Source organism: Paramisgurnus dabryanus, chromosome 3 (assembly GCF_030506205.2).
Source record: "Paramisgurnus dabryanus chromosome 3, PD_genome_1.1, whole genome shotgun sequence".
NCBI classification, from domain to species: domain Eukaryota; kingdom Metazoa; phylum Chordata; class Actinopteri; order Cypriniformes; family Cobitidae; genus Paramisgurnus; species Paramisgurnus dabryanus.
The window spans coordinates 32253427-32265667 of NC_133339.1; the positions used below are offsets into that span (position 1 = coordinate 32253427).

Below are 12241 nucleotides of genomic sequence, written 5' to 3' on the forward strand. Positions count from 1 at the left end.
AAAAATGGGTGTCAATGGCAATGAAATAGAGGAAGTCTAAGGTCTACCTTACCTCACCTCAGCTCACCACAAAAAATAAAAACACCAAAATAGAAAGAGTCGTTTCTGGTCTGTTGTGACAGATAAAAACAAGCTTCTTTTTTTATCCGGTTGATGTGTGGATGTTTATGAGAGGTGAACGGAGCTCAAGGAAGCGTCCAGTTCTTAAGGCTCTGCTGTCTTAATGCGCTCTGACGGCTCCGGCCAGATGAGGCGTGAAAAATGTGTCGGAGAGCAAGTGCACGGGATGTCAGTTCTGAAGAGTCACACTGCGCGACTGTCAGAGGAAAAATAAATATGACAAATATTGTTGGAATACCGCCTACAGTTGCTTATGCTGATGAAAGAATTACTTTTTAAGTATTGGAATTTTTTTTCACCAGCTGGTCTCAACCCTTCCATTTTTATTTTTATCCTCTTGTGGCAAATCCTTGCATTCTGCCCTCGCTGTCATCTTATTTTTCATCTGGCAGACTTATGCTCTCCTCTTCCTCTCTCTGTTCTCTTTATTCTTGTCTGCTTGCATAACGACACACACTTGTAGCTTCTTTTGCTCTCTTTTTTTGTCGCTTTTTGATTCAATCTCTCTTTTTCTCTTGTATATCTCTCTCTTAATTCCTGATTCCATCTCTTTTTTTCTTGTCTCACTCTCTCCTTGATTCTGTTTCTTTTTCTATTGTCTGTGTCTCTATCCTGTATTCTATCTCTCTTTTTCGCTTATCTGTCTCTCTCCCTCCTTGACTCTATCTTTCTTTTTTCTCTTATCTATCTCTCTCTATCCTTTATTCTGTTTCTCTTCCTCTTATCCATCGTTCTCCCTCTTTGATTCTAACTTTTTCTCTTATATATCTCTCTTTGATTATTTTTCTCTTTTTTCTCATTAAACTCTCCCTGCTTGATTTTACCTCTCTTTTTCTATTATCTATCTCTCTCCCTCCTTTATTCTATCGCTCTTTTTCCTCTTATTTATCTCTCTCCCTCCTCGATTCTATCTCTCTTTTTCTCTTGTTTCTCTCTATTTGATTATTTTTCTATTTTCTCTCATTGAACTCACCCTGTTTGATTCTATCGCTCTTTTTCTCTTATCTGTCTCTCTCCCTCCTTCATTCTATTTCTCTTTTTCCTCTTATCTGTTGCTCTATATCCTATATTCTATCTCTCTTTTTCCTCTTATTTACAGTCTTGTTCAAAATAATAGCAGTACAATGTGACTAACCAGAATAATCAAGGTTTTTAGTATATTTTTTATTGCTACGTGGCAAACAAGTTACCAGTAGGTTCAGTAGATTCTCAGAAAACAAATGAGACCCAGCATTCATGATATGCACGCTCTTAAGGCTGTGCAATTGGGCAATTAGTTGAATTAGTTGAAAGGGGTGTGTTCAAAAAAATAGCAGTGTGGCATTCAATCACTGAGGTCATCAATTTTGTGAAGAAACAGGTGTGAATCAGGTGGCCCCTATTTAAGGATGAAGCCAACACTTGTTGAACATGCATTTGAAAGCTGAGGAAAATGGGTTGTTCAAGACATTGTTCAGAAGAACAGCGTACTTTGATTAAAAAGTTAATTGGAGAGGGGAAAACCTATAAAGAGGTGCAAAAAATGATAGGCTGTTCAGCTAAAATAATCTCCAATGCCTTAAAATGGAGAGCAAAACCAGAGAGACGTGGAAGAAAACGGAAGACAACCATCAAAATGGATAGAAGAATAACCAGAATGGCAAAGGCTCAGCCAATGATCACCTCCAGGATGATCAAAGACAGTCTGGAGTTACCTGTAAGTACTGTGACAGTTAGAAGACGTCTGTGTGAAGCTAATCTATTTTCAAGAATCCCCCGCAAAGTCCCTCTGTTAAAAAAAAGGCATGTGCAGAAGAGGTTACAATTTGCCAAAGAACACATCAACTGGCCTAAAGAGAAATGGAGGAACATTTTGTGGACTGATGAGAGTAAAATTGTTCTTTTTGGGTCCAAGGGCCACAGGCAGTTTGTGAGACGACCCCCAAACTCTGACTTCAAGCCACAGTACACAGTGAAGACAGTGAAGCATGGAGCATGATATGGGCATGTTTCTCCTACTATGGTGTTGGGCCTATTTATCGCATACCAGGGATCATGGATCAGTTTGCATATGTTAAAATACTTGAAGAGGTCATGTTGCCCTATGCTGAAGAGGACATGCCCTTGAAATGGTTGTTTCAACAAGACAATGACCCAAAACACACTAGTAAAAGTCTTGGTTCCAAACCAACAAAATGAATGTTATGGAGTGGCCAGCCCAATCTCCAGACCTTAATCCAATTGAGAACTTGTGGGGTGATATCAAAAATGCTGTTTCTGAAGCAAAACCAAGAAATGTGAATGAATTGTGGAATGTTGTTAAAGAATCATGGAGTGGAATAACAGCTGAGAGGTGCCACAAGTTGGTTGACTCCATGCCACACAGATGTCAAGCAGTTTTAAAAAACTGTGGTCATACAACTAAATATTAGTTTAGTGATTCACAGGATTGCTAAATCCCAGAAATTTTTTTTTTGTACAAAATAGTTTTGAGTTTGTACAGTCAAAGGTAGACACTGCTATTTTTTTGAACACACCCCTTTCAACTAATTGCCCAATTGCACAGCCTTAAGAGCGTGCATATCATGAATGCTGGGTCTTGTTTGTTTTCTGAGAATCTACAGAACCTACTGGTAACTTGTTTGCCATGTAGCAATAAAAAATATACTAAAAACCTTGATTATTCTGGTTAGTCACATTGTACTGCTATTATTTTGAACAAGACTGAATCTCTCTCTATCCTTTATTCTGTCTCTCTTTTTCTCTTATCCATCTTTCTCCCTCCTTGATTCTATCACTCTTTTTTATTTATCTCTCTCCATCCTTCATTCTATCTCTCTTTTTCCTCTTATTTATCTCTCTCTGTCCTTTATTCTGTCTCTCTTTTTCTCTTATCCATCTTTCTCCCTCCTTGATTCTATCTCTCTTTTTACTTATCTATCTTTCTCCATCCTTGATTCTATCTCTCTTTTTCTCTTGTTTCTCTCTCTTTGATTATTTTTCTCTCATTGAACTTTCCCTGTTTGATTCTATCGCTCTTTTCCTCCTTTCTTTCTTTTTCCCTCCTTGATTCTATCTCTCTTTTTCCTCTTATCTATCTCTCTCCCTCCTTGATTCTATCTCTCTTTTTCCTCTTATCTATCTCTCTCCCTCCTTGATTCTATCTCTCTTTTTCTCTCATTGAACTCTCCCTGTTTGATTCTATAGCTCTTTTTCTCTTATCTATCTCTCTCCATCCTTCATTCTATCGCTCTTTTTCCTCTTATCTATCTCTCTCTATCCTTTATTCTGTCTTTCTTTTTCTCTTATCTATCTCTCCCTCATTGATTATATATCTTTATCTGTTTTCTCTCTCTCTCTTTGATTATCTTTCTCTTTTCTCTCATCAAACTCTTCCTGATTCTATCTCTCTTTTTCTCTTGTATATCTCTCTCCCTCCTTGATTGTATCTCTTGTCTTTCTCCCTTGATTTTGTTTTTTTGTCTCTCTCTTTATTCTGTCTTTTTTCTCTTGTATATCTCTCCCTCCTTGATTCCTTTTTTTGTCCATCTCTCTCTCTCTCCCTCTTTTATTCTCTCTCTCTCGTCCCACACACCAAGTGTTTATGACTTGAATGTTGTGCAGACGCAAGCATCACACAGAAAGACGTTTCTCACTGTCACACACACACACACACAGTTGATAATTCACATTGCAGTGTGATGATGATCGCTGCCCGCCGGGCACGAGATACAGTATCTGTCATCATCTGTACAAAAAGTGTCGGCACTACCTCCCTCTCTCTTTCTCCCCCTGCCCCTCCTCTCATTTTTGTGAGATTCTTTCCTTCTGTTTTCCATTCGTAACTCTCTCAATCTGCTTCTTGCATCCATCCATCAGCCTCCAAGCGGAGAGGAGTGGAGTACGAGCGCACGCGGGAGGAGAGGAGAGCGTGCGCGAGAGGGAAATACAGCACAGGGATTCAGTGAGCGTCTCCTGAAGCGCAAAAGAGAGCGAGCATCGCCGCGTGCCTCTTCTCTCTCTCTCTGTTTCACTAGATGTAGCTCACATCTGAACCTGTTCAGCTGTTGTACGCGTGGATGAGGTGGCGAGAGAAGCAGAAAACAAGCGCGTGATGTTGGACTAGAGCGGGAAGCGCCGGGATCGGGAGGAGCACGCGCTCGCGCACTTCGTCGACCCGGGATCAAAGACAGACAGCATCTTCTACGGCCCTCTCTGACCCGCCTCTTTCTCTCTCACTCTCTCACTCACACACAGGCCAGGCACTCATGCGCGACTGGATGTTGTGTCGCTAGGCTGCACGTGAGGTGCTTAGCATTGCCATTGGTTGTGTCTATGTGTGTTTGCACGTGCATGCCTTTTTAAAATTGGGGTATGGATTTTTTAAAGCGATGTGTCGTCATTTTTGTTCTATGTCACATTTTACTTTAATTTCTGTCTTTTTGAAATCTTTGCTGTTTTGGGGCTTTTCAGAGCCTCTTAGAAACAAGTTGGAAAGAAAGTTAGAGAGACAGATGGAGTGATGTAGAATGACTGTTGGATGTAAAGAGAGAGAGAGAGAGAATCCTGGCATTTGGAAGGGCAAACCTAAGGAGTTGGAGGAGGGAGACCGTTGAGTGGCATCTTCCACTCCATCTCCACCCTCTCACACTGCTTAACTGGAGCAGCATCTCTCCTGCTCATCCTTCATCCACTGCTCTGTTATATGTGTGTGTGTGTTCTGGTCAACTGTAATATTTATTTATAGGAACTGACTTGTAGAGTTCAATGTCTTTCTCTCTATCTCTCTCTCTCTCTCTCTGTATGTGACTGTGTGTCACTTTCTCTGATTGGTCTGAAGGCAGGTCGACTATGGTTTCCAGCGGTGTGTACCTTGATTTGTAACTACTTGTAGTCGAGCATGTGAGTGAATGTGGCTTTTAAAATAACTACATTTCCCTTGCTTCCACCCATCCATTCGTCCATCATTTATTCTGTTTAAAACCATGTCACGGCAGTTTTTGGTCAGCGGGTGCACATTACATAAATCCCCTCTCTCACCGGTGTCTCCATTCGGTTTACATTTTTTCACTGCGCCTTACAGTGTCACAGTGTCTCTCCATGTTTGTGTCAAACCTGCTGCTTGAAGAAGCACTCTGTATTTTGTGATGTATTATTGATGTGGCTGTGAAACTCTAATGAAGTGAAATACAGACAGAATAAGATGCCAGAAGGTGCCTTGGATTTAAGCTGACAAACGCTCTGTGCTAATCTCTCCGCAGGTGTGCGCGTGTCAGCAATGGACCTGAAGGAGAACTGTGGAAGCGAAGCCAGTCGTGAGACCGAGAGTGGGGGCATGGGAAGCCTGGGAGACCCTATGTCATGGCACTCCTTTGCCAACAGAAGCACCCTGCACGGCTTGCGCTTCATCTTCCCATACCCTTCCTCATCCTCTTCCTCCCGCCGTTCCGCTTCACGCCGCCTGCTCTGGACTGCCGTCCTGCTGGCCAGTCTGGTGTTGCTGGTCCTGGAGAGCGCAGAGCGGCTGGCATACTTCCTCTCCTACCCTCATGTCACCAGCGTGGACGCTGTGGTGTCTGGCAGCCTTGTCTTTCCTGCCGTCACCGTCTGTAATCTCAACGCCTATCGTTTTACACGGCTCACGCAGAACGACCTCTACCACGCCGGGGAACTGTTGGCCCTTCTGGACGTGCACCTGCAGATTCCCGATCCGCACCTGGCCGAGCCTCACGTTTTGGCCTTTCTCACAGAGAAATCCAACTTCAGTAACTACCGGCCCAAGCCATTCAGCATGCGGGAGTTCACAGAGAGAGTGGGCCACGATCTGAAGGAGATGATGCTGTACTGCCGCTTCCAGGGCCAGGAGTGCAGCCACCAGGACTTCAAAACCGTGAGTATCTGCCAGATGCTTGCTTTGACCTAAGGCTGCTGTTAACCGAAGTGTTATGTGCTCAGTAAGTCTTTGTATTTGAATGTTCCTAGTAGTTGGACAGGTTTGTAAATGAATAAGAATGATTGTTGCTGATGGTGTAGTTCTGGATGCTTAGCTGTGGAGTGAGGAGTTTTACTGCTCTTGTTAACTGTGTGTTTGGTTGGAAATGCTGCAGAGAGAGTTTGCTTGTATGTGCAGACAGCTCTTTGCACCCCAAATGGGATTTTCCTCTTTAGTAAGGGGATGCATTGATGATGTGATGGGTATTTGTGATTTAATGCATCTTTTTCTTATACAGTAGTACTAGTAAGGATTCAGTACAGAGTGTACCTCAGTAACTCTGATAAGATATTTTACGATGACCCAAATATGCTTGTTTGTACAGTACAGTGGCACCCAAAAGTCTGAGAATAATAGTGGACATGCTGCTGTTTTTGGATGATCCGTGTTATCTCAGCGTGATTTGAGAACGTTCCAATCCAAAGAGGATTTTGTGTGCTTCAAGAGAAGGAAGGGAATCTTCGCTTTTATTAGTTGTGTAGAAATAATAAAAAATCCTAAAGCTTTCGGTTGCCACATGCAAGCTAATAATTCAAAATGAAAGATAAAAACCTTCTATTTTAAATTTACTATGTACTAAACTTTGCAACACATTTTATCCCCAAAACAAATAAATGCTGTACTGCCATAAATTTTCAGAAATTTTTTTTTGGAAGCAATTTCAGCAGACTGCAATTTGAAATAGCCTTTGTGTTTGTTCACCAGGTTTGCAGACAGAGCCATTTTGTTATAAAACATCAAGAAATGAACACAATATTTTAGGAATACTCCATCATTGTTTGATATTCTGTTACTGGTTAAGGTGGTATAAGTTTCTTTCTGTAGATGTAAATGTTGGCGACATCTGTGTGTTTTTTTTACCACTGAAGGCCTGAGATGATGAAGGTTGATAACTGATGTGATACTAAGTTGGAGTGATGCTATTCTCCTCCGGGGTTGAGGTCTGTTTACTCCCCCTCAGTCACTACACGTGGACACACGCGCACACACAATTATCTTGCACACATACACTATTTCTATGCACTAGCTTGCTTTTAGTTTTGTGCATCTCTTCTTATTTTTATTGGTCATGTACAGAATGAGTCATTGCTTTCAGTAGGCAGGCATTATTAAGCTCTTGTTTGCTTTGAATTTTGTTAAATAGCACTGTTATAGTTAACTAGACCTTGGTGATAACAAACTAATTACACCTGAACCTATTTAAGGAGTAATTATAACCACATAACTGTCATAAGTCCCTTTCACACATTCGGTCTTTACAGGTAATTAAACACCGAACACATATTTTGAAATTACTAACCACACACATGACGGGTTACATACATGCTGTGACGAACTTTGCATCATGCACCCTCGAATAAAGAAGTCACTGGGTGCCACTGGTTGCTAATGACTTTTTTGGCAACTTTAAATGCAAATATTTATTTATTTTTTGCACCCTGTATATAGACAGTTTCATCGGGTGCACGTGCGGTGACGCGATAAGCTTCTGGTCCGAACTTTACTTTCGGTTTCTGTTTGTTTAATGGTCTGACTAGTTGCTGAAACTGAACTCTTAAACAAATACCTCGTCGAAAATAACAAATGTTTTGGTTTCCTAGGTGTAAATCTACGTGTTGTTTATTTTGCTTGTTATATAAATAAACTACTTTTAAAAGGACTTTGTTGTTATTTATTCTTCGCAGAGTTTACCGGAAGTTACATGATGACCATGAAAGCCGCATGTTTATGTTGTTACTTCCGAAACCGTCTATAGTGGCAAAAATATAAAGGAATTTAGCATTATTATAACATTATTTTTTGTACACTCAGAATAGAGGTACACTACATTGCCAAATGTTTTGTGACACCTGCGTTTATGTGCACATGAACCTAAATGACATCCCATTTTTAATCCATAGGGTTTAAAGGGACACTTCACCCATTTGCACTAAGCTTTGTATAGTTAGAACCCCAGACATGTTTTTGAATGGTCATGCATCATTTTCTCAGTTGCCGCTGAGACAGGAGAAATACAGATTTCAGTTTTGCACTTCCTTCTTTCAATGATGTAAAAATCATCAATTTGCATCATTGAAAGAAGGAAGTCCAATATCTTTGTTGAGGGAGTGAGACTACAAACACCCCTTTTCTCGGTCAAATAGGCACCAAATAATGTATGTTAAATGTATGTTAAATTTTACCTACAAATATGACACACTTTCAATAAAGATGAATGTTTTTATGGGTGAAATGCTCCTTTAATATGGAGTTGGCCCACCATTTGCAGCTATAACAGCTTATAGCTTTTAAAAGAAAGCCCATTTGTAAGTTCAGACACTGATGTTGGATGAGAAGGCCTCGCTAGTCTCCGCTCTAATTCATCCCAGAGATCTTCTATTGGGTTGAGGTCAGGACTCTGTGCAGGCCAGTCAAGTTCATCTACACCAAAGTCGCTCACCCATATCTTTATGGACCTTGCTTGTGCATTGGTGCACAGTCATGTTGGAACAGGATAGGGTCATCCCCAAACTCTTCCCACAAAGTTTGGAACATGAAATTGTCTAAAATGTCTTGATGAAGCATTAAGAGTTCCTTTCACTGGAAGTGATGGGAACGCCTGAATTCAATGATTTGGAGGGGTGTCCAATATAGGGGCGGTTTCCCGGACAGGGCTTATCCTAGTCCCAGACTAAAATGCATGATTGAGTTGCCTTAATTTCAAAACACCTTGCACTGACATAGTTTAACATATATCAGTGCTATTGTTTTGCCTCAAGATGCACACCTTGAGCACACCAGTATTGTTTTTTTGTAAGGTATGTTTGTAAAAATAACTAAAATAACTAAAGCCTAGTCCTGGGATTAATCTAAACCCTGTCTGGGAAACCGCCCCATAGTAGGTAGATGGCTGCATTAGGTTTGGGCTCCCCTGAGACTCGCATGGCCTGGTGGGATTGGGCATGTAATAGAAATGGAGTAAACACATGACGTTGAGAAGAAAATTAAGCCAAACATCAATTGGCACACACCATGGCAAATTCAGAGAGCAGAGCACAGGCCAGAAGGATTCCTGTTATATGTGTTTGGAAGAACTGGTGAGCACTAGTGACATATCAGATTGTTAACATTTAAAATGTTTGTTTAATAAATCCTTTGGTTCTTGTGTATCATGCAGTATACATTTGAAATATGAGGTGCCATTAGTTGTGATTTTGTTTTAACGGTTAATGTTACAAAACGCTAATAAAACTACTCAAGTTTTTGTGTTGCATGTGGTGATTACTTCAGCATTAGCATTACTTTATCTTATTTAAATGCAATCATGTTGAATGTCTGTTGGTTCTGGATGTTAATCTGAACAAATGTTTAGTTTGAGCATTTGTGTACAGTTTTTACAAGCTCTGAGAAATCCAACAGAGTGGACACAAACATTGCAGGCGCGGGCGGGAGTGGAACACGCGAGTTGCGGGAGTGGGCTGTCCTGGTTTGAAATTCAGCGTGTGGGGTAGGGCTGGGCGATAATTCGATAACGATAATTTTACAGATATAAACTTTTTCGATAAAACGATTAGGACAGTTCGATAAGTGATCGATAATGTTTAAGCACTGTGCGTAATGTTGCGCGAGCACTTCCGGATGCGGCACGCGCTCTTGGTTTACAATCACAGTGACAGTCAGACTTGAAGGAGTGGAAGATGAGGCAAGTTATTTATTTATTAGTAGAGACCTATGAATTTCGCGATGCGGATAACGCGGACGGAATCACGGAATCCAAATGCGCGGAAACATTTTCTTGTGTGTAATGTTGGACGCGCAAACAGGGTTCGTCAAACACAGCAGACACAGGTGCGTGCAGTATACTTTACTTTCATTCAGCGTCCGCCTTGCGCACGCACACGTCCGCCCAGCTTTAAAAGTATATTTACAGGACATTCACAAATTCAGGAAACTGAGGAAAAGCAGCAGATCCACCCCTGCAGTGAATATAGTGTTTGGGTATGTGCGCTCCCACAGCAAAGTGACACCCTTGACATCCATTTATCAGCGTGTATAGCTCGTATATGTATAACACACGCGTGATCACTGAACTAAGTTTTCTTTCTTGTTTAAGTGAACATAAACAGCTGTTACTCAGTATATTGAAACTTAAAGCAGTCTGTCTTGGGTCTTAAAGTGACAGTAGTCTGCTGCTTTTATGTCAGAAATGTGTTGATTTCATAACAAATAGATTAATATTTAATACAGATGCATTAAAACAAGATTTTAGTATTTGTATTTGTCATGTTCTGAATAAAAAGTAGTTTAAAACCATTATTAACTGTCTGGTTTTTACAATTTTCATTCAGGAGCAAAAATCTGCCTTTAAATTTGACAGGAGTAAAGATTTGTTATTTATCATGATAATTATCGATATCGACTGATATGGAAAACATTTTCTCGATAATTTTTTGGGTCATATCGCCCAGCCCTAGTGTGGGGGTTTAAGAAAAGAGTCCTGCGCAGGGCTCTACAAAAGGTGCATACTGGTACCTCAAATGTACAGATCAGTACTTACATGGTACATATCTAGACCGTTTTATAAGGTACCGTCCCAGTGAAGGATTTTTGTATTGTTTATTTTCTGAAAGTGTATAATAACTACAAACAGCAAATATTGCAAATGAAATATCGCAAATGTCTCATCTTATCACTTCATCTTTATATTAGACTTCGGCCTGCTCAGTTCAACGTTCATTGCTGTGGTTTAGTCATGTAATCATATTTTATATTTTTCACTTATGTCTAGCTGTAATACAGTCTATGACAAGGAGTTTGGTAAAAGATAAAGTAAAATGGCTTAATAAACTGACACTGATTTCCCAGTACTAATTATAACCGGATGCTTGAGCGTTCAGGAATCACCCACGCGAGAGACACGCTGCTAAAATGCACCTCAACGCTTTGGGCCAAAATTAATCATAGCTTGCGACATTTGCTGTAATGTGAAACAAAATGATATGCATAAGTCCAGAGGGCTTTATTGAAAGTGTTGAGGAACTGTATCGTGTTATTTCCTACAATCTGTGACGTACAGAAACGTGCAAGTTTTAACGTGGGACTCTTAACCCTTTTAAATGTCCTCCAAGAATTAAGATCTAGTCTTGGATTAACACCTTTCTGGGAAACTGCCCCATAAAGTTCCTGTTACAAATATAAATAAATGTGAACTTTTTCCTAATAGAGCTGAATAATTTAAGCTTTCTTCATGTATATCAAGAGAGAAAGAGGGACCATTATCAATTTTCAATTTAAAGGCCTACTTTATTGGTATGATTGTGTGTACTTACAATAGTGGTCACAACATAGATTATCCCATAAATCAGTGTACATTTGATGATCTATATTACTGAATTACCCCTGGCATGATCAGAATAAGGTTCATCCCTGTCTTCATCACAGTCTGGTTACCCAGGACATCAAATGGCTATGTACGGTGGTTTACTTTGAAGATTCCCTCCATTTTAAAGATAAGTGCTCCCCATGTAGACAGCAGATATCAAAGGCAGAGGTTAGTCTGCTTTGGCATTCCCAGGTGAGATTCTTCGTGTGCAGCTGATGTTGTATGCAGTGAGAGCTGACCGTAAACAGGATTTTGCATATATTGGGACTGTCTGATTCCTGATATCCTGTGTGTGTGCAGGTCAAATAGGTACTAATGTATCCGAACATGCAGTCCGTATGCATGGAGGAAAATTATGTCTTTGTAGCGATCTAAGGCTTTCTGTGTTTGAACATGGAATTTTGTTTGCTGTCCCTTGGAGACGATGCAATCATAATGAAAAACGAGAAAAGGATATGTCACAGGCAGTGGTCGCTGTTATAGTTACTAAACGCTGTATTATCAAGCATGCCTTGGTTTCTTTATTGTTATGCCAATAGAAACTTTAATTACTGGTTAAATAGTTTATAAGGTTCACGTATGGATAGAGAGATATATTATTTGTATTATTATCTATGTGGTCAAGAATATTTAAAAGAACTTTGAGTGAGGGGTAAAGACGGATTTACAGGATATGTATTTAAGCATGGATAAATCAGATTGTCCAAAATATGAAATAAATAAACATGCAAGGGTATATTTCATTAGAAATCTGCTGAGCTTTTTATTCTGCGGTCTGATACAGGCAG

General features: G+C 40.2%; 1 protein-coding gene across 2 annotated transcripts in view; it reads left to right on the plus strand.

Annotated features, from left to right (window-relative positions):
• The first annotated feature begins 3912 nt into the window (after window positions 1-3912).
• The window catches only part of asic2 (acid-sensing (proton-gated) ion channel 2), a 391924-nt gene continuing 383595 nt past the window's right edge, over window positions 3913-12241 (plus strand). Inside the window, exons 1-3 of one of the 2 annotated variants that reach the window (XM_065255498.2) lie at window positions 3913-4406; window positions 4944-4963; window positions 5361-5989. In XM_065255498.2, the coding sequence (XP_065111570.2) occupies window positions 4951-4963; window positions 5361-5989 (642 nt within the window). In that variant the 5' untranslated portion in view covers window positions 3913-4406; window positions 4944-4950. The remainder of the gene's footprint in view (window positions 4407-4943; window positions 4964-5360; window positions 5990-12241) is intronic. The other variant, XM_065255499.2, reaches the window with a different exon arrangement.